Genomic DNA, 27,694 nt, shown 5'->3' on the forward strand with positions numbered 1-27,694 from the left:
AATTAGCCTATCAGCAGATTCTAAAGCCATGACATCATTTTCTGGAAATTTCCAAGCTGCTTAAAGGCACAGTCAAGTTAGTGTATGTAAACATCTGACCCACTGGAATTGTGATACAATGAATTATAAATGAAATAATCTGTCTGTAAACAATTGTTGGAAAAATGACTTGTGTCACGCACAAAGTAGATGTCGTAACCGACTTGCCAAAACTATAGTTTGTTAACAAGACATTTGTGGATAGGTTGAAAAATGAGTTTTCATGACTCCAACCTAAGTGTTTGTAAACTTCTGACTTCAACTGTATATCACACCAAATTAACCATCCAATTCAGATCTATTGCTCTCAGTCTTTACTGTAAGCCATATAAACAACGTGCATAGCTGTCTAACAACCAGTACAGTATGTTGTTCAGACATTCTACCCACATGATAGTAGAGTTTATCTCCTTTATCTTATCCTGTATTCTCATATAATGTTAACTTACCTCCCTTTTCCTCATTCCCACCCACAACCCCAGCCCCACTCTCCTCCCCCTATCTGTTCAGTAACTGTTCAGTTACATTCAAGGAATTCCTCAAAGTTGAGCACGCCTTACTTCATCGAGTGAAAGCTACCTCCTGGGGTTCCAACTAAGCTCACTTTCTGTGTGAGTCGACATCTGAGGAGTGGATACAGAACACACCACTAAACCTAGGCTTCATCTACAGAGTAAGTGACCAACTGTACTGTTCTGTAATACTGCTTTTAACTGTGATCCACTAACTCTACTAGCTGTAATTCAGACACTGTAATCTAATGTACTGTGCAGTGTGTAGAGATTATGTGTGAGAGAACAGGTTGCTGTGTGCAGCATAGAGTTGAAGTCGGAAGTTTACGTACACTTAGGTTGGAGTCATTAGAACTTGTTTTTCAACCGCTCCACAAATGTCTTGTTAACAAACTATAGTTTTGGCATGTCGGTTAGGACATCTACTTTGTGCATGACAAGTCATTTTTTCCAGCAATTGTTTACAGAGAGATTATTTAACTTATAATTCACTGTATCACAATTCCAGAAGCTTACATACACTAACTTGACTGTGCCTTTTAACAGCTTGGAAAATTCAGCTTGGAAAAAATAGGCTAATTGATATCAATTGAGTAAATTGGAGGTGTACCTGTGGATGTATTTCAAGGGCTACCTTCAAACTCAGTGCCTCTTTGCTTGACATCATGGAAAAATCAAAAGAAATCAGCCAAGACCGCAGAAAAAAAATTGTAGACCTCCACAAGTCTGGTTCATCCTTGGGAGCAATTTCCAAATGCCTGAAGGTACCACGTTCATCTGTACAAACAATAGTAAGCAAGTATATACACCATGGGATCACGCAGCCATCATACCGCTCAGGAAGGAGACGCGTTCTGTCTCCTAGAGATAAACGTACTTTGGTGCGAAAAGTGCAAATCAATCCCAGAACAACAGCAAAGGACCTTGTGAAGTTGCTGGAGGAAACGGGTACAAAAGTATCTATATCCACAGAAAAATTTGTCCTATATCGACATAACCTGAAAGGCCGCTCAGCAAGGAAGAAGCCACTGCTCCAAAACCGCAATTTAAAAAGCCAGACTATGGTTTGCAACTGCACATGGGGACAAAGATTGTACTTTTTGGAGAAACGTCCTTTGGTCTGATGAAACAAAAATAGAACTGTTTGGCCATAATGACTATCGTTATGTTTGGAGGGAAAAGGGGGAGGCTTGCAAGCCGAAGAACACCATCCCAACCGTGAAGCACGGGGGTGGCAGCATCATGTTGTGGGGGTGCTTTGCTGCAGGAGGGACTGGTGCACTTCACAAAATAGATCATGAGGTAGGGAAATTATGTGGATATAATGAAGCAACATCTCAAGACATCAGTCAAGAAGTTAAAGCTTGGTGGCAAATGGGTCTTCCAAATGGACAATGACCCCAAGCATACTTCCAGTTGTGGCAAAATGGCTTAAGGACAACAAAGTCAAGGTATTGGAGTGGCTATCCCAAAGCCCTGACCTCAATCCGATAGAACATTTGTGGGCAGAACTGAAAAAGCGTGTGTGAGTAAGTTACACCAGCTCAGTCAGGAGGAATGGGCCAAAATACACCCAACTTATTGTGGGAAGCTTGTGGAAGGCTACCCGAAACGTTTGACCCAAGTTAAACAATTTAAAGGCAATGCTACCAAATACTAATTGAGTGTATGTAAACTTCTGACCCACTGGGAATGTAATGAAAGAAATAAAAGCTGAAATAAATCATTCTCTCTGCTATTATTCTGACATTTCACATTCTTAAAATAAAGTGGGGATCCTAACTGACCTAAGACAGGGAATTTGTGAAAAACTGTTGTTTAAATGTATTTGGTACAGTGTTTGTTTTTGTTGACATTCCACAACTGATTGGTGGTTGTCTCCTGCCCACCTTATCTCTGTTGACTGCAGCCACACCAACTCCCATGTTACACAAACATGCTTGGGGGGAAAAACGTGGAAAAACACCACACAAAAACATTTATGCCTTCAGAAAGTATTCATACCATTTGACTCCACATTCAGTTATGTTACAGCCTCAATTCAAAATTGATTTTTTTCTCTCACCCGTCTACACATACCCCATAATGACAAAGTGAAAACATGGTTTTTTTTTGTTTTTTTGCAAATGTATTGAAAATGAAATGGAGAAATATCTAATTTACATACGTATTCACACTTCAGAGTCAATACTTTGTCGAAGCACCTTTGTCATAGGGATTGTGTGTAGGCCAGTGACAAAAATGTTTTTTATACATTTTAACTTCAGGCTGTAACACAACAAAATGTGGAAAAAGTCAAGGGGTGTGAATACTTTCTGAAGACACTGTCTATTGCAGCATCTTACTGCTTTACAGTAAGAACACACAGTAAGTATATACTGCATGTGGAAATGCTTCTCTAAGGTGTGTTCTAGTGGCCAGTGCCATGCAACCTCTCTTCTGTGTGGTCTTCAGGTCAGATTTCTATCTGCTATTAGTGCATTGTTTAGTGAGATCTGGTGCATAATGTGCACAGTAATTCACTAAACTGTTGTAAAACGCAGAGGTAAAGTTAATCTTAAAGTCATGATCTCTCCAGCATGTCACCACAACTTGGGATTCTTTATGGGATGTAATGGAGCAATGCTCACTGACTTTCACATTCACTTTGTAATAAGAAATGGTGGACAACTTGAACCCAGGCATATCCCCCTAAATTTTCCTCCCTACATCTGTCTCTGTTGGTCTCAATTTGTCGATCTGTCTGTCCCCATTCTCTGTCTCTTTCTCTCTTAATCTCTCTCTTTCTCTCTCTCTCAACATTATGATGTGAATGAAGATCGTTTCTCTTCAAACTGAATATAAACACAGAGCACTGCATCTCAATATGATTTAAATGAATAGCACATCTCCTCTACCTGATTTTAACAATGGCAGTAGATACAGAACACCAGCAGAGATAGAAGTAAGTATAAGTGTTATTGGAGTCCAAATTATATAGAGACAAAGTGAATATAAAGATTGAAGATACAAAGTAACCAGAGTACAAGGAAAATAACTTGACTGGAAATCTTGTGACATTTATAGATTTTCTACTTCCTGGGTTGGATCACTGAGTCGGACAGGTATGATGGCCAGCGACCTCCAGATGAACTCTGAACAATTGAGGTCGAAGCCTCCCGCCAGATGCAGGAGCCCCTTCAACAGCATCAAGGTAGGCTGCGTCACCTCAAAACTACATATAACATTTCCACTTGCAACTAGCGCCAAATGTCAATTACATACCAGTAGTAGCAAAGGAATAGAAATCTATGAGAGTGGCATACTTTTTAGAACGCCACTCAATACTGCTGATTAGCATAATAGCATTTTACCGTCCGGCTGTTGCTGTTGTGTGTACAATTTCCAAAATTATTGGTTCTCGCTTATTACATTTTACTCCCAGTGGTGTAAAGTACCTCTTAAGGATCCGACCCTTTTTTTCAATTTTCGCCTAAAATGACATACCCAAATCTAACTGCCTTTAGCTCAGGACCTAAAGCAAGGATATGGATATTCTTGAAACCATTTGAAAGGAAAAAAATTGCAGTTTGTGGAAATGTGAAATTAATGTAGGAGAATATAACACATTCGATCTGGTAAAAGATAATACAAAGAAAAAAACATACATATTATTCCAGCCCAGGCTCAATTTAGATTTTGGCCACTAGATGGCAGCAGTGTATGTGCAAAGTTTTAGACTGATCCAATGAACCATTGCATTTATGTTCAAATGTTGTACCAAGACTGCCCAAATGTGCCTAATTGGTTTATTAATACATTTTCAAGTTCATAACTATGCACTCTCCTCAAACAATAGCATTGTATTCTTTCACTGTTATAGCTACTGTAAATTGGACAGTGCAGTTAGATTAACAATAATTTAGGCTTTCTACGAATATCAGATGTCTATGTCCTGTGAAATGTTCTTGTTACTTATAACCTCATGCTAATCACATTAGCCTACGTTAGCTCAACCGTCCGGCGTGGGACCCACACTTTCCTTTAGAAAGGTTAAGTAAAAATACTTTGAAGTAATACTTAAGTCATTTTTTGGAGTATTTGTACTTTGCTATTCATATTTTTGACTACTTTTACTTTTACTCATTCCTAAAGAAAAGAATGTACTTTTTACTCGATACATTTTCCCTGACACCCAAAGTGCTCATTATATTTCGATTGCTCAGGCAGGACAGCAATATGGTCCCATTGATGCATGAATCAAAATAACACATTGTAATCCTTACTGCCTCTGATCTGGCAGACTCACTAAACACAGATATTTAATTTGTAAATTATTGATGTGTGGGAGTGTGCCCCTGTCTGTCTGTAAATTAAAAAAAACAAGAAAATTGTGGCGTCTGGTTTGCTGAATATAAGGAATTTGATGTATAGCGTTTACTTTTTACTTTTACTCAGGTATGACAACTGAGTACCTTTTCTACCCCTGTACTTAAGTACATTTTAAACCAGATACTTTTAGACTTTTCCTCAAGTCATATTTTACTGGGTGACTTTCACTTTTACTTGAGTCATTTTCTATTAAGGTATCTTTACTTTTGCTCAAGTATGACAATTTAGTATTTTTTCCACAACTGGTTACTCCTGTCTCTCACCTCTCACATCATTACTCCCAACTCTCAGTGAGTGTCAGTGTTCGAGAGCATCAAATCTGTGATGTGTTGTGAGTAAATTGACTGATCTACAAATAATAATTAGTAGTTATTTGTGATTCAAGCTGATTTGTAGATCATCTGCAATGTCGAAAAAGCCCAATTGATGTATTGGTCTGCTTTGTGTGTTGTGTTGTCGCAGAACTGAGACAAATACCGGGAAGTGAGGTCAAAGGGCAAATCTATGTCTATAGACTGCTGTTCAGGAGTCCAGAACATTTAGACTTCGATTCTGTGATGTTAGGGTCACAGAGACAGCTAGCGTGCTAACATTAAGGAGTTTAACCTACATTAATTGACAGGATATCCTCATGTTGTGGACTGGAGCCCAAAAATCTAAGGTCCATCGTCAGAGAGGAAAGGGAGCAAATCTTCCTTGTTTTGCAATCTGAAATGTAGTTTATTTCTTAATGTAGTGAAAACTTTGATGTGTGTCCTGTAGCCTACTGTGATGTTCCTCTGTAGCCCCAGGAGGGGTTGTGTTTCCTGTTGTTTTCAGCACATCCTTGTAGTGTTCCCATGAGTTAGAAACACATAAACTTGGCTTCTGTATGTGTCTTTTAACTACATGAGTCTACTTCCTTGTGAATTCACTTGTAAAACTGTATCTTCAGGAGAATTAAGATAAGAAACTTGGCAAATAAAGAATTACTTTAAAAAGATTAGGGTTAGGCAGTTTGTATTACATGTAACACATTATGTTCTGGGAGTGAAAATCCTCATTAAGTTACTCATAGGCCTACAGAGTGGCCATTCTAAAGAGAGAAAACCAGACCCTCTTTAGCCCTCCAGGTAACTACAGTAGCATTATGTTTTGTTACATTACATAATCTCTTTACATAAAGGTGTCATACGTGAAACATGACGTGGTTCCACATAAAGTTCTCCTGAATATTTGAATCAGACTTTTGAGCTTTCTGTAGACCATTGATCAGATCTGTTATATTAATTATGAATGATTTATACTACACGTATCTATAGTCTGTCAGCCTCTCTCCCCACTAGTTCTTCGTGCTATGCCATGGTATGCTCCAGCTGGCCCAACTGTTGGTGTCTGGGTATCTGAAGAGCTCCATCTCCACTATAGAGAGACGCTACGGCTTCTCCAGCCAGAAGTCTGGCATCCTGGCCTCATTCAATGAGGTGAGCCTGCCATGCAACCCACCACTCTACTGAGCTGGTTCAGATTTGTTCCAAATTCATTGGGTTAAGATTATTATTTTCAGAAGAGGTACTTTAAATTTTCACATGTCAGAGGGTGCACGTGAGTGTGATAAGGTATGTGTGTGTGTGTGTGGACGTGTTTAACTATTCTTGTGGGGACCAGAAGTCGCCCCAAGAATAGTAAATAAAAAAATTTGGACCAACTGGGGACATTTTGTTAGTCCCCACGAGGTCAAATGCTTTTTCTAGGGGTTTAGGGTTAAGGTTATTTTCACTTCCGAGCTGGTCATGATAAGAGACAATACTGTGCAGCTGTATTCATCGCCCTGGCCAAGGCTTTCGACTCTGTCAATCACCACATTCTTATCGGCAGACTCAACAGCCTTGTTTTCTCAAATGACTGCCTCGCCTGGTTCACCAACTACTTCTCAGACAGAGTTCAGTGCATCAAATCGGAGGGCCTGTTGTCTGGACCTCTGGCAGTCTCTATGGGGGTGCAACAGGGTTCAATTCTTGGGCCGACTCTCCTCTCTGTATACATCAATGATGTCGCTCTTGCTGCTGGTGATTCTCTGATCCACCTCTACGCAGACAACACCATTCTGTATACTTCTGGCCCTTCTTTGGACACTGTGTTAACTAACCTCCAGACGAGCTTCAATGCCATACAACTCTCCTTCCATGGCCTCCAACTGCTCTTAAATGCAAGTAAAACTAAATGCATGCTTTTCAACCGATTGCTGCCCACACGTCCAGCATCACTACTCTGGACGGTTCTGACTTAGAATATGTGGACAACTACAAATACCTAGGTGTCTGGTTAGACTGTAAACTCTCCTTCCAGACTCACATTAAGCATCTCCAATCCAAAATTAAATCTAGAATCGGCTTCCTATTTCGCAACAAAGCATCCTTCACTCATGCTGCCAAACATGCCCTCGTAAAACTGACTATCCTTCCAATCCTTGACTTCGGCGATGTCATTTACAAATAGACTCCAGCACTCTACTCAGCAAATTGGATGCAGTCTATCCCAGTGCCATCCATTTTGTCACCAAAGCCCCATATACTACCCACCACTGCGACCAGTATGCTCTCGTTGGCTGGCCCTCGCTTCATATTTGTCGCCAAACCCACTGGCTCCAGGTCATCTATAAGTCTTTGCTAGGTAAAACCCCGCCTTATCTCAGCTCACTGGTCACCATAGCAGCACCCAACCGTAGCACACGCTCCAGCAGGTATATTTCACTGGTCACCCCCAAAGCCAATTCCTCATTTGGCCGTCTTTCCTTCCAGTTCTCTGCTGCCAATGACTGGAACGAATTGCAAAAATCACTGAAGCTGGAGACTCATATCTCCCTCTCTAACTTTAAGCACCAGCTGTCAGAGCAGCTCACAGATCACTGCACCTGTACATAGCCCATCTGTAAATAGCCCATCCAACTACCTCATCCCCATACTGTTATTTTTATTTTTTGCTCCTTTGCAGCCCAGTATCTCTGCTTGCACATTCATCTTCTGCACATCCCTCCAGTGTTTAATTGCTAAATTGAAATTATTTCGCCACTATGGCCTATTTATTACCTCATTTGCACACACTGTATATGGAATTTTCTATTGTGTTATTGACTGTATGTTTGTTTATTCCATGTGTAAGTCTGTGTTGTTGTTTGTCACATTGCTTTGCTTTATCTTGGCCAGGTTGCAGTTGTAAATCTGAACTTGTTCACAACTGGCCTACCTGGTTAAATAAAGGTGAAATAATAACATTTAAAGGTTAGGTTTTTCGGTTAAGGTTAGGGTTAAGATTAAGGTTAGGTTAAGAGTACGGTTTAGGGTTAGGGAAAATAGGATTTTGAATGGGACTGAATTTTGTGTCCCCACAAGGTTAGCTGTACAAGACTGTGTGTGTGTGTGTGCGCGTGTGTGTAGGTGGGGAACACGGTCCTGATAGTGTTTGTCAGTTTCTTTGGTAGCCGTGTTCACCGACCGCGGTTCATCGGTGGAGGGGCACTGGTGGCCAGTCTGGCTGCTTTGATGATGGCCCTGCCTCATTTCATCAGTGGCCCCTACGAGTACACAGTCCACATCAGCCGTAAGTCACACACACACAAATGCAGACACGTACACACATTCAAATACACGCACACACGAACACACATTTGTTTGAATCTCAAAACAAAAATAGTTATCACCTAACTTCTAACTCCTTCCTACCTCTACCTTTGTTCCATAGAATCCAAGGATGACAACTCTGGCCTCTGCCAATTAGAGAGCTCCTTCCAAACACCCTTGTCCAATCACAGCTGCACACAGCAGGAGAGTCATGCTCAGCAGGGCGTATTCCCGCTCCTGCTCCTAGGACAGCTACTCCTGGGAATCGGCGGCGTTCCCATCCAACCCTTCGGAATCTCCTACATTGATGACTATGCCAGCAAGAGAAACTCTCCCTTCTACCTCGGTACGATCACTGGGAATGATTGGGAAACACAGAAAATTATTGGAATACTGGGAATACACATTCTGATGCAGGTCTTTTGGGCTGTAGATTATTGTTGTTTTTTAAGAGGGAGCGTTCCACCATACTTCTGTAACGTTCCTGCAACTTTTGCCTGCACTCTATAACCTCCAATACTGGGAATACTTGCAGGGACATTAGAGGGAGTGCGAGATGAGACATTTCACACATAACCCTGGTGCAGAAGGTGAAAAAAATAGCAATGAAACAAAAGTGAATGTATCGTATCCACTCGTTGTTTGCAGCTCTCAAGGCTGTGTCGTGTTTAGTCTAAAAACGATGAGCAGACTTTCATTTTCTTTTCATCAACTTAGAAGTATGATCTGGGGAGAAGCAAATCATGAGCAATCACACTTTATTTTCTGTTTAAACTTTATTTTCTGTTTAACTGTATTGCCCCACAACAGGAGTGTTATGTCTGACTGTGGTTCCCCCCTGCAGGTATTCTCCTGGCTGTCACGTCTATCGGTCCTGCATTTGGTTTCATGATGGGCTCCTTCATGCTGAGTTTTTATGTCGACATCGACAAGATGTCCAAAGGTTAGCACACGCACTCACTCACGCACGCACGCACACACACACACACACACACACACACACACACACACACACACACACACACAGTCCCAGGCACTCCTCAGATGTTCACAGCATGTCAGAAGTGTTTCATCTGGAGTTGATATGGGGAAGGAACATCCAGGGGTCATGTTTTCTCTTACCACACTACTGAGAATGAGTTTCACCAATATTTTATGAGGATTAAGGGTTAGTGTTGAACCAGGATGTGGACATAAAGCTAGCGTTAGGTTTGAACTGGGAGGTTTGAACTGGGATGTGGACATAAAGCTAGGTTTACACAGAACCCAAACCGGCCGTGCGATGGCGCCATCGTGCGCCATCGTGCATATATTTCTTTTGTCCCCCCACACCAAACGCTTGCACTTGCTAGCTATTTTGTCCTATTTAGCTAGCTTGCTGTTGCTAGCTAATTTGTCCTGGGATATAAACATTGGGTTGTTATTTTACCTGAAATGCACAAGGTCCTCTACTCCGACAATTAATCCACACATAAACCGGTCAACCAAATCGTTTCTAGTCATCTCTCCTCCTTCCAGCCTTTTTCATCTTTGAACTTATATCGTGATTGACATCTAAACTTTCATAGTGTTACCACAACAACCGGCAACACAGTTCATCTTTCAATCACCCACGTGGGTATAACCAATGAGGAGATGGCACGTGGGTACCTGCTTCTATAAACCAATGAGGAGATGGGAGAGGCAGGACTTGCAGCACGATCTGCGTCAGAAATAGAAAGGACTTCTATTTTAGCCCTTGGCAACGCAGATGCTCGTTGACGCGCACGAGCATTGTGGGTGCAATAATTGAATAACATAGATTTCTAAATGTATTTTGCAGCGCTTGCGCACGCGACGTAAGCAGTGTAGTCAGGGTATTAGGGTTGAACCGGGATGTGGACATAAAGCTAGGGTTAGTGTTGAACCGGGATGTGGACAGAAAGCTAGGGTTAGTGTTGAACCAGGATGTGGACAGAAAGCTAGGGTTAGTGTTGAACCGGGATGTGGACAGAAAGCTAGGGTTAGTGTTGAACCGGGAAGTGGACATAAAGCTAGGGTTAGTGTTGAACCGGGAAGTGGACAGAAAGCTAGGGTTAGTGTTGAACTGGGAAGTGGACATAAAGGTAGGGTTAGGGTTAGAATGCAATATAGGGTAGGTTATGTACTAAGGGTCACTTTAGGGTGTTTTCTTTACATGCCTGAGTTTCAAGCCGTGAATAAAATCAGGTGTTAATGAAGACTAGCTGGAATAATGTTCATGATAGCGACGACCTTATCTTCACTCCACTCCTGTGAATTCTAACAAGCAAATATTATTTTAAGATCGACCTCCTTCTGTGTGAACCAAAGCCACCACTACAGACATGTTCTCACCCTGCAATGATTCTAAAACAGGATTTACCACAGTCATGGGCCAGTGTCCTGTATTTGCAGTCTGCTCTCATTGATCTCAGCTTTCCAGTTTAATGCATCTCATTTATCAAGGTGTGAGAGCATTGTCTATGATTTGATAAATGTTCAAATCTGTTCAAAGGCCTGCAGAAGTCAATTTAGGTAATACTAGATTATTCCCCATTGTTTTGAGCTGTGTGTGTGTGTGTGTGTGTGTGTGTGTGTGTGTGTGTGTGTGTGTGTGTGTGTGTGTGTGTGTGTGTGTGTGTGTGTGTGTGTGTGTGTGTCTGTGTCTGTGTGTGGGGGGAGGGGGGGTGTGCTTGTGTGCTCGTGTGTGTGTTTCCTCAAGCCTGAACTAGCGCCTTCTGCAAGGCACACACGGTGCAGCTTAATGGAACATGACTTCCTTCTTGCAAGAGCAAATGTTTAGATAGAACTAATATGGAAGTTATATACGGTGCCTTCGGAAAGTATGCAGACCCCTTGACTTTTTCCACATTTGTTACGTTACAGCCTCATTCTAAAATGGATGTAAAAAAAATCCTCATCAATCTACACACAGTAGCCCATAATGATGAAGTGAAAACCGTTTTTTTGACATTTTTGCAAATGTATTAAAAATAAAAAACAGAAATACCTTATTTACATAAGTATTCAGACCCTTTGCAATGAGACTCGAAATTGAGCTCATGTGCATCCTGTTTCCATTGATCATCCTTGAGATGTTTCTACAACTTGATTGGAGTTCACCTGTGGTAAATTAAATTGATTGGACATGATTTGGAAGGCACACACCTGGCACACACCTGTCTATATAAGGTCCCACAGTTGACATGAGGTTGAAGGAATTGTCCGTAGAGCTCAGAGACAGGATTGTGTTGAGACATAGATCTGGGGAAGGGTACCAAAAAATCTATGAAGCATTGAAGATGCCCAAGAACACAGTGGCCACCATAATTCTTAAATGGAAGAAGTTTGGAACCAGCAAGACTCTTCTTAGAGCTGGCCGCCCGGCCAAACTGAGCAATCAGGGGAGAAGGGCCTTGGTCAGGGAGATGACCAAGAACCTGATGGTCACGCTGACAGAGCTCTAGAGTTCCTCTGTGGAGTTGGGACCTCCCAGAAGGCCTTTATGGTAGAGTGGCCAGACTGAAGCCACTCCTCAGTAAAAGGCACATGACAGCCCGCTTAGAGTTTGCCAAAAGGCACCTAAAGACTCACAGACCATGAGAAACAAGATTATTTGGTCTGATGAAACCAAGATTGAAGTCTTTGGCCTGAATGCCAAGCGTCACGTCTGGAGGAAACCTGACACCATCCCTATGGTGAAGCATGGTGGTAGCATCATGCTGTGGGGATATTTTTCAGCGACAGGGACTGGGAGACTAGTCAGGATCGAGGATCGAACACAGAAAAGTACAGAGAGATCCTTGATGAAAACCTGCTCCAGAGCACTCAGAACCTCTGACTGGTACGAAGGTTCACCTTCCAACAGGACAACAACCCTAAGCACACAGCCAAGACAACGCAGGAGTGGCTTTGGGACAAGTCTCTGAATGTCCTTGAGTGGCCCAGCCAGAGGCCCGACTTGAACCCAATCGAACAACCCTTTGAGAGACGTGAAAATAGCTCTGCATTGACGCTCCCCAGAAGAATGGAAGAAACTCCCCAAATACAGGTGTGCCAAGCTTGTAGCATCATACCCAAGAATACTTGTTTTTTTTTAAATACATTTGTTTTTCCTTTGTCATTATGGGCTATTGTATGTAGATTGAAGAAAAACAACTATTTAATCCTTTTTAGAATAAGGCTGTAATGCAACAAAATGTGGAAAATATCAAGGGATCTGAATACTTTCCGAAGGCACTGCATATAATGAATAACTTTACTTATTTACTTCTGTACAACAGTGCATGATATGAGAATAATTTCTATGAGAGAAATCCACTTTACTCCCTTTCTGGAGTAAAATAGGTTCTTAACTGGAATTTGGGTTCCTACAGCCAGTGAGACCTCATTCAACAGAACACTTAACCTCCGGCAAACTGATAGCAGTTTACAGGAAAAAATCACTCTCTTTCACTGGGAGAAGCTCCACATTCATTTTCAATGAATGAAAGTGAAAGACTGTGATTTCTTCCTGGAAACGGCTATCAGTTTGACGGAGATTCAATGTTCTGTTGCATGATACCAAGGGAAAAAACAACTTTCTCTTAACACTGTCTAAAATTGCTCAAAATGTTATAACATGTTGAAACCAGGAACTGTGCTCAGGGTACACTTCTATACATACAGTGCATTTGATTCAATTTATTATTTAATTTAACAGTATCATCGAATATTTGTATTTTATTATTGATATTGTACTTTACCACTAGTACAGTAACATGTCTCTCTCCTGTCTGCAGATGAGATAGGTCTGGAGAGAGGGGACCCTCGCTGGGTGGGAGCCTGGTGGTTGGGCTTTGTCGTGGCAGCCTCCTTCCTCTTTCTCACCTCCCTGCCCTACCTCTTCTTCCCTCAACAGATGCCAAAAGAGGTGATTGTATACCAGCTGAGTCACAGTCATGACATATATTTATGATTTATTGACTCTAACGAAAATTGCACAATCTTCTCTCATAGAAAATATGTGATTCAGAGCAAGTGAGAGCGGTGTGTTTTGACCTTGTTGAATAAGGTCTTGGCTCATATCCATCATTCTGAAATGTTGTTTTATCAGATTTTGGTTCATGTTTCTCTAATCAGTCATCCAGCACAAAGAAGAATACTCGTGCCAGGTCTTGCTCAATAGTGAAAGAGGCTGTATATCACATTAACATGCCAGAGCATAACTGGGTGTGCACACACACACACACAAACACAAACACAAACACAGACACAGACACACAGTCTCTCTCTCTCTCTGTCTCTTGAATGCTGGAGCTTTAAAAGCTCTAAAGCTTGGCGTGTAACTCGAGTGCACTGCATTGCACCATACTTAGAATATGTGGACAACTACAAATACCTAGGTGTCTCCAATGCAAAATTAAATCTAGAATCGGCTTCCTATTTCGCAACAAAGCATCCTTCACTCATGCTGCCAAACATACCCTCGTAAAACTGACTATCCTACCGATCCTTGACTTCGGGGATGTCATTTACAAAATAGCCTCCAGCACTCTACTCAGCAAATTGGATGCAGTCTATCACAGTGCCATCCGTTTTGTCACCAAAGCCCCATATACTACCCACCACTGCGACCTGTATGCTCTCGTTGGCTGGCCCTCGCTTCATATTCATCGCCAAACCCACTGGCTCCAGGTCATCTATAAGTCTTTGCTAGGTAAAGCCCTGCCTTATCTCAGCTCACTGGTCACCATAGCAGCACCCACCTGTAGCACACGCTCCAGCAGGTATATTTCACTGGTCACCCCCAAAGCCAATTCCTCCTTCGGCCGCCTTTCCTTCCAGTTCTCTGCTGCCAATGACTGGAACGAACTGCAAAAATCACTGAAGCTGGAGACTCATATCTCCCCCACTAGCTTTAAGCATCAGCTGTCAGAGCAGCTCACAGATCACTGCACCTGTACATAGCCCATCTGTAAATAGCCCATCCAACTACCTCTTCCCCATACTTTTATTATTATTATTATTTTGCTCCTTTGCACCCCAGTATCTCTACTTGCGTACTCATATTCTGCACATCTATCACTCCAGTGTTTAATTGCTAAATTGTAATTATTTCTCCACTATGGCCTATTTATTGCCTTACCTCCATTATCCTGCCTCATTTGCACACACTGGTGTATAGACTTTTTCTATTGTATTATTGACTGTATGTTTGTTTATTCCATGTGTAACTCTGTGTTGTTTGTGTTGCGCTGCTTGCTTTATCTTGGCCAGGTCGCAGTTGTAAATTAAAACTTGTTCTCAACTAGCCTACCTGGTTAAATAAAGGTGAAATAAAAAATAAAAAATACACTTTACATTTGATCATTTTGCAATCAGACAAACTATCTCTTTGCCACATCGTGTGACCCAGGACTCTTCAAAATCTATTAGAGAGAGTTAATGCAATACAGGCAGGATTACATGTTTACTGTACCGTATTCACACTCAAATCTGCTTTAACATGAGTAAAGAGCATCATTGTGGTTCTTCCTCTCCCCTGGTTAGGAAGCTGCAGGCGATGCCAAAGAACCCAGAGACGAGGAGGAAAAGAAACCGCTGCCAGACCCCATCCAGGAGCTCACCCTCACACAGTTCCTCAAAAGTTAGACTCTTTTATAAGACCACATCCATCTGTTTCCTTTCCATTTCCCTTCATTGTGTCTGTGGGTGACTACATGGCGTTGAGGGTGACGGTCACTGATGTCATAATACTGATAGTATATGAAAAGTAGTTGTGGTGGTCTCTCTCTTCCTCTATTGCTTCTCATCCCTTGGTAAATATGGTCTGAAGCAGTTAGGTCATCGACTTCGCTCGCCTCTTCCTTCTCCCCCTCGTCTCCCTCTCTTTCCCCTCCCCTTCTCTCTCCCAGGTTTCCCCCGTATTGCCCTGCGGACCCTGCAGAACCCCATCTACCTGTTGGTGGTGCTGGCACAGGTCCACCTGGCAGCTATGATAGCCGGCCTTGCCACCTTCATGGCCAAGTTCATAGAGCGCCAGTTCACCCAGACCGCCTCCTTCTCCAACATGATGATCGGTGAGAGACACCATTCGTTATCTCTGTGGAACATCCTGGTTTAGGTTAAGGTTAGGGTTTGTCTAAAAAATTTGAATAGAATAGAACCAATGGACCCAATGAAAATTCCACTCCATGGAGAGTGATTGCTTCAGTCAAATCTGCACACCTCAAGTATTTGACACCTGTGTTTGACATATACACAGTACTAGCTAGAATAATTATGCTTCAACTCTCCAATGGTCTATGGAAAGCACAGAGCGCATAGAAAACTACCACATAAACACTTTTAACCCCCTAAGGTCGATGTCCGTGCCCCGTGGAAATCTAATTAGCATAGTAAAAAAATCCCCATAAAAATCTGTCAGATTAATGATCAACTGGAGGTAATCATTCACAGATGCTGTCCAGACGATAAAGACTACATTGTATGTGCAGAGCACAGCCAATCAAACCCCTACCACCCATGTTTATAGCCTTGGAATACAGTGTGTTCTCTTTGATGAACAGGGTCAAATCTGGATGGGGTTTACTTGCCCTTTACCCTAGTGTTGTAGCCAGTTCTTTGGCGGGGTGCAGAATCTCCAGTGTTAGCACCTGAAGCTGCCAATATATCAACATTTTCCATGACAACCAAATAAGGCTAACCATTTTTAGGAGGGGGTTAACAGAGCTAGTCCGGGGGGAACCACCCTGCCTAAGTAAGGGGAAACACTGGTTGTGTTCCAGGTTGCCTTTCTCAAAGTCGGGATGCGCACATCTCAGTGTTTTATGTCTCCGGAACCATATTTACATAGCTATCTATTGAGACTGCAATTAACATTATCTGGAACGTGCCTACTGCTTTATTCTGAGTGACCCTTACTCTTTGATCTTTGTGTGCCTGTAGGTGGGGTGAACATCCCTCTGGCGGTGCTGGGCATCGTGCTGGGCGGGGCTCTGATGAGGAGGCTGAGTATCTCTACTAGAGGCTCCGCCCTCATGTGCACGTCAGCCATCTTGATGTGTATACTCACCGCTCTGCCTCTCCTCCTCCTCGGCTGCTCTACACAGAGGGTCACTGGCGTCTACCCCACCAAGTAGGTTGCCGTCTCAAAAGGTTACCCTCACCTCGCCACCCTCCTTAAAACAACACTTAAGCCATAAGCTGCCATATTGTACCAGGCAACATTTCTCTTACATCTTCTTCTGTTCTCAGACAGAACAGGTCTTTGGAGTGTAGCTCTAGGTGCTCCTGTCCAACTGAGGCCTTTAACCCAGTGTGTGGCTCAGACGGGGTGGAGTTCAGATCGCCCTGTCATGCAGGCTGCTTGACCAAAGTGTTGGACGATAACACCAGCAAAATCCTGGTAAACCACTACACCTGCCTATCCATAAATGGGCCAAATCCTAACTTCTCCTGGCCAACCATTCCCATTCAACGAATCCTAACTTCTCCTGGACAACCATTCCCATTCAATGAATCCTAACTTCTCCTGGCCAACCATTCCCCTTCAACAAATCCTAACTTCTCCTGGCCAACCATTCCCATTCAACAAATCCTAACTTCTCCTGGCCAACCATTCCCATTCAACGAATTCTAACTTTTCCTGGCCAACCATTCCCATTCAACGAATCCTAACTTCTCCTGGCCAACCATTTCCATTCAACGAATCCTAACTTCTCCTGGCCAACCATTCCCATTCAATGAATCTTCCATATATTATATTTGCACATGAGCTTAAAAAAGAAAGCAGAGAGAAAATGAAATCATATAAGATGCAGAATGACTGAAGAAACCCTAGATGATGGGTTTCAAGGTAGTAGACATGTCAGACAGACTCTAAAGGGGCCTCACTTCTGCTTTACTGTCACAGCCCGATGCCTACTGCATGGAAAACTGAGTTTAAAGCCAGACTCAGCATTCTTGAACCAACACACACACACACACACTTACACACATGCAGGCACACACACACCACCACCACCACCACCATCCACACACAAAGCCTGGGAGAAGAATATTAGTTTTGCTTGAAGCCAGAGAGACTGTTTCTTGACAATGTCTTTTCAATGTCTTTGTGAGATTCTCATTCATACCTACTAATGCCAACAGTTACTGCCAGATGCAATGGTGTTAGTCTGCTTGGCCTGTGGTTAACGTCATGTGACTCTCTCTGTCTCTCTGACAGAAATACACCGACTGTGGCTGCATAGGGGTCAGCGGATCCTATGGTTATGCGTTGCCAGGGACATGCGGTAGCGACTGTAAACACCTCCTCCTGCCCTTCATGGTTCTCTCTGCTCTCACCTGCTTCATTGCATCATTCTCACAGACCCCATCCTACATGATGATACTGAGGTAGAACATTCACACACCTTTCACACACAGGCCTAACATGATATTAACATACTGAACACACACACCAATGAAAGAGAGAGAGGGAGAGAGAGAGAGAGCATCTGTAAATCAAAGTCACGTACACAGATTTGCAGATGTTATTGCAGGTGCAGCGAAATGTTTGTTTCAAGCTCCAATGCCTAGAAAACAATACGCACATAATCCAAAAGTGAAAAGAAATGAAGAAATATCAGAACGAGCAAAGTCAGAGCAGGAAGATAAATATATATAATGGTGTGTATAGACAGAATGGACAGTATATGAGTAGAAATGGTATGTACAGCAGTAGTTATATAGGTTGAGCCATAACTAAAATACAGTATATACATATAAAGTCGGTAAAACAGTATGTAAACATTATTAAAGTGACCAGTGTTCAATGATTATATGTACATAGGGCAAAGCAGTCTCTAAGGTGCATGCAACAACAAAGATTTCAAGATAAAGTAAAGCACGTTGATGTGTGTGTGTGTGTGTGTGTGTGTGTGTGTGTGTGTGTGTGTGTGTGTGTGTGTGTGTGTGTGTGTGTGTGTGTGTGTGTGTGTGTGTGTGTGTGTGTGTGTGTGTGTGATGGTTTACTGCATCCGTTCAGCTGTTGTGATACACTCCGATTTAAACGCTGTTCCATCCAGCTGGTCAGTAGCTTCTTCACACCAGCACTGATTCTGTTACCCCTCACCCATCCTTTCACTCTCTGTCCCCTCTACCCTCTCCATCAATTTTTCCTTCTCTCTCCCACTCTCCTCTACAGGACAGTGAGACCAGAGGATAAGTCTTTTGCTGTGGGGGTTCAGTACATGCTCTTCAGAGTGCTGGGTGAGTTAGTGTTACAGCCTGAATTTAAAATTGATTCAATTTAGATTTTGTGTCACTGGCCTACACACAATACCCCATAATGTCAAAGTGGAATTTTGTTTTTAGAAATTGTTACACATCAATAAAAAATGAAAAGCTGAACATGTTTTGAATCAATAAGTATTCAATCCATTTGTTATGGCAAGCCTAAATAAGTTCAGGAGTAACAAGTCACATAATGCTTAACAAGTAGTCACAAAATAAGTTGCATGGGCTCACACTGTGTGCATTAATCGTGTTTAAAAATTTTTTTGAATGACTACCTAATCTCTGTACTCCACACATACAATTATCTGTAAGGTTCCTCAGTTGAGAAGTGAATTTCAAACACCGATTCAACCACAAAGACCAGGGAGGTTTTCCAATGCCTCGCAAAGAAGGGCACCTATTGGTATCGGTAAAAATGTTTTTAAAAAGCTGACACAATGAATATCCCTTTGAGCATGGTGATGTTACGCTATGGATGGTGTATCAATACACCAAGTCACAACAAAGATATAGTTGCCGGAGAGGAAAGAAACCATTCAGGGATTTCGCCATGAGGCCAATGTTTACTTTAAAACAGTTAAGAGTTTAATGGCTGTGACAGGAAACAACTGAGGATGGATCAACAACATTGTAGTTACTTCACAATACTAACTTAAATGACAGAGTGAAAAGAAGTAAGCCTGTACAGTATGAAAAATATTCCAAAACATGAATCCTGTTTGCAATAAGGCACTAAAGTAAAACTGCCAAAAATGAACATGTCCTGAATGCAAAGCGTTATGTTTTGGGCAAATCCAACACAACACATCACTGGTTCAGCCTGCTTTCCAACAGGCACTGGGAGACAAATTCACCTTTCAGCAGGACAACAACCTAAAACACAAGGCCAAATACAGTAAACACTGCACTGGAGTTGCTTACCAAGACAACATTGAATGAGTGGCCTAGTTACAGTTTTGGCTTTAAAATCTATGGCAAGACTTGAAAATGGCTGTCTAGCAATAATCAACAACCAACTTGACAAAGCTTGAAGAATTAAGACATTTATAATGAGCAAATATTGTACAATCCAAGTGTGCAAAGCTCTTACACTTACCCAGAAAGACTCACAGCTGTAATCACTGCAAAATGGGATTCTGACATGTACATATTGACTCAGGGGTATGAATACTTATGTAATCAAGACATTTTAGTGTTTATTTTCATACTTAAATTTTTTTTTTTTACATATGTTCATATTTTTCTTCTACTTTGACATCACATAGTATTTTGTGTAGATATATTACAATTGAATCCATTTTAATCCCACCTTTAACACAATAAAATGTGGAAAAGTCAAGGTTTGTGAATACTATCTGAAGACACCGTATATCAGCATTCCACAGACTCACCTCTTTCCCCTTGATTTCTAGAAATGTAGATAAATGACCTACAGTGATCGACTTTTCTGCTCGAGTAGACATCCGTAATTTTAACAGCAAACGTCTGGGAAACTGCCTTTTAAATATTTAACCCTGAATTATACTCTGTTTGTCCTGTTAGGTGACATTAAAGGAAAGGTAGAGTCAGCAATATGGCGTAGATGCACAAAGCAAACAGCATAGTGGGTCAATTTCCACAACAACTAAGAGCATTGGAGCGCGATGCCAAACTTCTCTGCTGTTTTGGTCCCATGGCTACCACGTTGTAAAAGTGTGAAGCGAACTTGTGAGCATGCACAGATACTGTCTTGCATCTCACTCATCACAATATCTGCGTTGCTGCTCATGCAATGTCATTTAGCTGACTCTACCTTTAAGCAGGACCGTGTACACTATGGAAGTAAGACTCTACAGGGATAATTAACATAAACACTGCCACTCAAGAAGAATAACCTCACAGGCGCTCATCCAAATGTCAGTTTACACAGTGTGTGCATGCATGTCTGTGTGCGTGCGTGCATGGATGTGTGTTTATAATTCTGTGTATGTGTGTCTCCAGCGTTCCTGCCAGCCCCAGTCCTGTATGGCACTGCCATAGACACCACCTGTATCATCTGGGGGAAGAAGTGTGGGAGGAACACATCCTGTCACTACTACAACATGGACCTCTTCAGACAGAGGCAAGTGCCAACAGATATGTCAGCCATGTCAGCCATACTAGAAAGTATTTGAGATGTGCTTGATTTAGCATAGAGCAGTTACAGACCATTTTACCAGGCAAACTAAATCAAACACAGTTCAAGTATTTAAAAGTATTTCCAATACTGTATTTATTAGACCCAGGCCTGTTATAGAGTATACAGTATGTCTGATATTCCCACCTCTCTTCTGTGTGCAGGTTCCTGGGTCTGCAGGCATTCTTTGTCACTGGAGCATTTGTCTGCTTCCTGCTCTCCCTCCTGGTCCTGAGACATAGGGCAGGAAAACAAGGCCAGCAGGCAGGACAGGGATACACTATGATTGACAGAGAGCAGAGTCCAGACAAGAACACTGCCTCCAAAGAATTACAGAGTATGGCAGCATGAGAGAGGCCTGATAGAGAAGGAGAAAAAGAAAGAAAGAAAGAAAGAAAGAAAGAAAGAAAGAAAGAAAGAAAGAAAGAAATGAATGAATTGCGAGCTGAATAGAAAGTATATTTCTATCCCCCAGAGGGTCATGATGAAGACTACAGAAATGAGAGCTGCTCCTTAGAATTCTCTCTCATTGAGAGTCCATCCCTTACTGTGTGTGTCCTCCATTTTGTCCATGGGAGGACTTGTTACTTTCTCTTCCTGATCCCTGTTGGCCAATGAGCAGTGCTTCGAAAGTGTTGGGGAAGCTACTCTGAAAATATAGGTTACCAAGCTAGCAATTACTTCACACTGGAAGAAGTTAAGCTACACAAAAGCTACCCTTTAAAAATATATATATAGTTTTATTAAACTAAACTTACTTTGAAAAAGGAGTTCACTACATCCAAACTACTTAGTGAAAATTAATACAAATAAAAATTACATCTGAAATGTCAGACTACCAATTGCAATAACGCATCACTTTGGGGTATCAACAGAATGTGTAATTAAGCCTATTAAACACAAAAACTATGTATCAAGTGAGAATTAAGTCATGTGTGGCTCAATTGGCAGAGCATGGTGCTTGTAATGCCAGGGTTGGGGGTCTGATTCCCATGGGGGACCAGTACGAAAATGAATCCATTCTGAGTAAGCGCGTCTGCTAAATGAATTAGGCAGGTGTGATGCAGAAAAAGGAAATTATTGACTACATCACCCATATCACCCATTTTATTTTTGCAATAAAGTAGGGTGGAGTTCCAGTAGTTAACTACACCCCTACATGGCAAAAAGTAATTAGGTGTGCAACTCCAGATTTCTTACATACTCATATTATTATTATTTGATTTCTTTAGCCCGTTCGAGCTTAAACGATTTAACACGAAACCAACTTCCAAATGCCCAGACTGAGCCAACTGGGGTTGCTTGAGAAAAATATTTTTGATAACATTTATACTTTTTGAACCATATCAATATTTAAATGAGCTCCCAATGGATTTCAATGGGAAAAAGGGTCATAGATTTCAATTGTAATTAAAAAAAATAATAATGTAGATTCTAGACCAATCTCTACTAAGCTATTAACTCCAAACCAACATTGAAATGTTCAGACTGGCCCAACTTAGATTTATTGTCAAAGGATTTTCTTATACTATGTATACTTTTTTTAACTATAACGATCTTAAATGTACATAAATGAACATGAGTTTAAATGAGAACCATAGGAATACAGGGGTACCTTATCAAAATGGACAGTTAAGCTACAAGACCAACTTTAAAACATTCAGGCTATACCTACTTCAAATTCTTTCAAATCTTTATTAACTATAACTACATGAATGTGTCCCACATTTGCATGAATTAACTCACCAACAGTAACTCTTAGACCATTCAAACTAGAGACACCAAACCAACTGTCACATGTTCAGGCTATCCTATACCTTTCTAGTTACCTACTAAAAATACTACCATATTTTAATTTAGTTCAAGTAACACTAAGCTACTGCAAAATGTATTTCAAATACTGCTTGAACTACATAGTTCCCTACTCCCAAAACTGTGCTTAGAGAAAGTACACTATTACTGCGCCCAAACTGACTGTAATAATGTGCACAGCAAGTGCTGTATCTGAGCCATGGCACATTTACTATAGCATGTCATTATCTGGGACCAGTCTGAGTGGTTCCCTATCCACTGAAAGAAGGTCAGATCTTTTTCTATACATCTTATGGTTAAGGTTAGGACTTGGGGAGGATAAGCTGCTATAAGCTGATCCTAGACCTCTAGAGGGTAATCTCTACCTACAGGAGACACCTGATATATGAACTGTAGATCAGTGCTATCAGACCAGAGAGCATTAGATAACCAAACTTACCAAGCCAATGTTCTTCAGATGTTGTTTTTTTATACCATTTTTGTATACCATATATTTTTCCACTGATTAAAAAAAAAAAAAAACTATTTTTGTCCTTTGTAAACAATATAAAGTGGTGAACGTATACTTTCAAAGAAAACTATCATTATAGATTGAGGAGGCGACTTACATATATACAACTCCAATAATATACAGTGGGGGGAAAAAGTATTTGATCCCCTGCTGATTTTGTACGTTTGCCCACTTACAAAGAAATGATCAGTCTATAATTTTCATAGTAGGTTTATTTGAACAGTGAGAGACAGAATAACAACAACAAAATCCAGAAAAACGCATGTCAAAAATGTTATAAAATGATTTGCATTTTAATGAGGGAAATGAGTATTTGACCCCTCTGCAAAACATGACTTAGTACTTGGTGGCAAAACCTTTGTTGGCAATCACAGAGTTCAGACGTTTCTTGTAGTTGGCCACCAGGTTTGCACACATCTCAGGAGGGATTTTGTCCCACTCCTCTTTGCAGATCTTCTACAAGTCATTAAGGTTGTGAAGCTGACGTTTGGCAACTCGAACCTTCAGCTCCATCCACAGATTTTCTATGGGATTAAGGTCTGGAGACTGGCTAGGCCACTCCAGGACCTTAATGTGCTTCTTCTTGAGCCACTCCTTTGTTGCCTTGGCCGTGTGTGTTGGGTCATTGTCATGCTGGAATACCCATCCACGACCCATTTTCAATGCCCTGGCTGAGGGAAGGAGGTTCTCACCCAAGATTTGACGGTACATGGCCCCGTCCATCGTCCCTTTGATGCGGTGAAGTTGTCCTGTCCCCTTAGCAGAAAAACACCCCCAAAGCATAATGTTTCCACCTCCATGTTTGACAGTGGAGATGGTGTTCTTGGGGTCATAGGCAGCATTCCTCCTCCTCCAAACACAGCGAGTTGAGTTGATGCCAAAGAGCTCCATTATGGTCTCATCTGACCACAACACTTTCACCAGTTGTCCTCTGAGTCATTCAGATGTTCATTTGCAAACTTCAGACGGGCATGTGTATGTATTCTTGAGCAGGGGGACCTTGTGGGCGCTGCAGGATTTCAGTCCTTCACGGCGGAGTGTGTTACCAATTGTTTTCTTGGTGACTATGGTCCCAGCTGCCTTGAGATCATTGACAAGATCCTCCCGTGTAGTTCTGGGCTGATTCCTCACCGTTCTCATGATCATTGCAACTCCACGAGGTGAGATCTTGCATGGAGCCCCAGGCGGAGGGATATTGACAGTTATTTTGCGTTTCTTCCATTTGCGAATAATCGCACCAAATGTTGTCACCTTCTCACCAAGCTGCTTGGCGATGGTCTTGTAGCCCATTCCAGCCTTGTGTAGGTCTACAATCTTGTCCCTGACATCCTTGGAGAGCTCTTTGGTCTTGGCCATGGTGGAGAGTTTGGAATCTGATTGATTGATTGCTTCTGTGGACAGGTGTCTTTTTTACAGGTAACAAGCTGCGGTTAGGAGCACTCCCTTTAAGAGTGTGCTCCTAATCTCAGCTTGTTACCTGTATAAAAGACATCTGGGAGCCAGAAATCTTTCTGATTGAGAGGGGGTCAAATACTCATTTCCCAATTTAAAATGCAAATCAATTTATACAATTTCTGACATGCGTTTTTCTGGATATTTTTGTTGTTATTCTGTCTCTCACTGTTCAAATAAACCTACCATTAAAATTATAGACTGATCCTTTCTTTGTCAGTGGGCGAACGTACAAAATCAGCAGGGGATCAAATACTATTTTCCCCCACTGTATCATGCTTATAATCTTATCCTGTGAAGAAGAAAATGTAAATATTTTCACGTACATTATATAAAGTGGAATTTTTATTTGATGGACAATTACACACAAGGCATCTGTTTCTCCATTGCTCTTGTCATGTAATGAGTTATGGTAGGCAAGCATTGTGTGTTCAAAGGCCCTTTCCAAACAGGGAAGAAATCATGCATGTAATGAACTAATGTGAACCCATGTGACATGGAAGAGGGCATTGCTCTCCAAGGGGAGCGAGAGGAGGGAGGTGGAGATGGGGTGGGGATGTTGTGAAACCTGAGCCAAGCATTTATAACTGCCATCCTGAGTGATGATACACAAGGTTAATAAACTCTATCAGCAGACATGTTCAGTCCTTATCCTTTCACTGCAGAAAAGGTTGTGTCAAGGAATCATGCCAGGAGATGGCATGTTTTTAGTTCATAGAGCAACAGTGTCTTGCTGACTTACTGTCATAAACAGGTATGGGGTGACACAAGCTGGTGCATGAACAATTGTGTGTGTGGACCTGCCAAGACCTCCCTGACATTGATATATCTGAATGCAACTGAATCTCAGAATATCAGAGTTAACATCTGGGAGTTCTGCCATGTCCCGCAGAGTCAAAAGGCAAAGAGGTCCAATTCCTGTTGTCATTCCAGAGAGACACATCATTCTTGAATTGTGAGTGTGTCTGCTGGCTGGCTCTAACACTGCTGCTTCCAGAACTCTATGTTGGGGTATAGGGGAGTGTGAGTGAGTGAGTGAGTGAGTGAGTGAGTGAGTGAGTGAGTGAGTGAGTGAGTGAGTGAGTAACTAGGCAAGTCAGTTAAGAACAAATTCTTATTTACAATGACGGCTTACCTTGGCCAAATCTGGACAACGCTGGGCCAATTGTGCACCGCCCTATGGGACTCTCAATCACAGCCGGATGTGATGCAATTCAATCTCCCGGTTAGTCACCAGTTAAAGTATCCTAGGGTAAGGATTTTTTGGGGATAAGTTAAATTCAATTTGTATACATTTATTACTTCTGCATAAGTAATTGAACGTATACAAATTGTATTTCATTTATCTCTGACCCCTTAATGACCAATCAGATAGTCACGGCGGTGTGCTCGCGATCGCATCTGTCAACTGTCTTCGAATAATTTGTCAGAATTCTCCTCTTTAGTCTATGTACACAGACTAATCTTTACCTCAGCCACATCTCCCCTTATTTTATTCCATTGTGAAACTGCATCCCATGTCTGCACCCTGCTTCCTCTGTCTGTGTTTGCGTGCGTGTGCGACTTCCTCTTACAGAAAATCTGACCCATAGTGCTATGAAAACATGAAGTTGTGAAATGCTGAATGGTTTAAAGCCAAAGGTTCATTGACAGGGATGTGAATTAATATGAACTAAAGTGCATAGTGACATTAAATATAAAATAAGGTTGTCACCAATCAGAAATCACACTGACCAACTGCTGACCTCCATATCTTCACAATGCAGCAGAATGCCAAACATGGCATTTAATGTGGAAAAACACATTGAAGTGTGCTACATGACCTCAACTCTCCTCTTGGTAAATGAATGTCTCAATCTCAATAGTCTCAACTTGACTCTGCATGTTTTCTCCTCCTGTCCTCTCTCTGCCTCCTCAGTGCCTCCTCAGTGCTGTCGCTGATAAAGTGCTCCCTCACGTGGCCACAATGGGGGGCCTGAGAGGGATGGCATGGAGAGAGTGAGTCATGATTCACGCCTTCAAACTCAACTCTGGATCTCGAAGCCAGTTCCACTGCATTCTTTAATTGTTCCCCTCTAATCAGCGACTGATGTCTTCCAGGCATGGCTTTGGTTGTGTTTGTTCTGGGAAGGGTTACCGTGGCCACAGGAATCTCTTCCCAAACATGGAAAATGTATTTCGAATCAGCTCGTACAAGAAACATGACTTCATGCAAACACACCACACACACAGTACACATTCTCTTCATCTATGTTTAATTTGAAAGATACTCTGACGTACAGAAAAGAATGAGAAGAGTATATGTGACCCGTTCCAGGAAGCTAGGCGTATGTTCCACATCACTACTTCACAGGAGAGGCATTTGAACGTACATTTCCTTTTATCAAAATGTGATTTTTGGGAGAAATGCCTTCTGGAACATGTGAACTTCCATGTGCCTTAATAACAGACTTGTATGCCATCTGTAAATATGAATACAATTGTTAAATTACGAGCCTAGTTGGTTTAGCCACAGAAAAAGACAGCAACCTCCCGCTATCCATGATTGGCTGAGCTAATGAGTGGGCTGGACATGGCGAGAGAGGCGTTCAGATTGGTTTGCCATACAGCTCGTTTCTGTCTATTTGAGCTGGTCAGTATGTGTAGGTAATCCTGTCTAACGTGGCTTTTTTTATGTATCACATAGTACAGGTATTCCCAAACTGGGGTACGCACAATGCCGTCAGGTGTATGCCAAATAAAAATGTGATTCACATTTCTTTTAAATGTAAAAAAATAAAAATTCTCTTCACATTTTCAAACAGTACATTTATATTGTCAAACGGGGCTATACAATTGGGCGAGTTTTTTTTCCATGCCTAAGTTGCCTCGTTTCACTGCCAAAAATAAAATTAAGCCATCTAGGTGTTCAGCGAAATAACACAATGTCAAATTCAGATAGCCTAGTGAAATAATTAACATCCAATCACATTAACTGTTA

General features: G+C 41.7%; 1 protein-coding gene across 2 annotated transcripts; it reads left to right on the top strand.

Moving 5' to 3' along the window:
• Positions 1–555: 555 nt before the first annotated feature.
• On the top strand, positions 556–23,274 carry LOC115148933 (solute carrier organic anion transporter family member 2B1). Of its 2 annotated transcripts, XM_029691264.1 has the most exons (16): positions 556–712; positions 3,370–3,495; positions 3,618–3,744; positions 6,248–6,385; positions 8,339–8,501; positions 8,643–8,867; positions 9,366–9,464; positions 13,303–13,433; positions 15,053–15,149; positions 15,418–15,582; positions 16,451–16,640; positions 16,760–16,910; positions 17,733–17,902; positions 18,693–18,757; positions 20,765–20,885; positions 21,104–23,274. In XM_029691264.1, exons 3-16 carry the CDS (start codon positions 3,658–3,660, stop codon positions 21,288–21,290), a joined length of 1,989 nt encoding a protein of 662 aa, XP_029547124.1. In that variant the 5' UTR covers positions 556–712; positions 3,370–3,495; positions 3,618–3,657; the 3' UTR covers positions 21,291–23,274. The 2 variants fall into 2 exon arrangements, with proteins under 2 accessions (XP_029547124.1, XP_029547123.1); XM_029691263.1 differs by lacking the exon at positions 3,370–3,495.
• The last annotated feature ends 4,420 nt before the right edge of the window (positions 23,275–27,694 follow it).

This window comes from Salmo trutta, chromosome 15, assembly GCF_901001165.1.
Source record: "Salmo trutta chromosome 15, fSalTru1.1, whole genome shotgun sequence".
In the NCBI taxonomy this organism is placed as follows: Eukaryota; Metazoa; Chordata; class Actinopteri; order Salmoniformes; family Salmonidae; genus Salmo; species Salmo trutta.

Coding starts and splice junctions, on each gene's coding strand:
- LOC115148933 (XM_029691264.1), top strand. CDS start 3,658: ATGATGGCCAGCGACCTCCAGATGAACTCTGAACAATTGAGGTCGAAG. Junction 6,386..8,338: donor TCCTGGCCTCATTCAATGAG/GTGAGCCTGCCA, acceptor GCGTGTGTGTAG/GTGGGGAACACGGTCCTGAT. Junction 18,758..20,764: donor CATGCTCTTCAGAGTGCTGG/GTGAGTTAGTGT, acceptor GTGTGTCTCCAG/CGTTCCTGCCAGCCCCAGTC.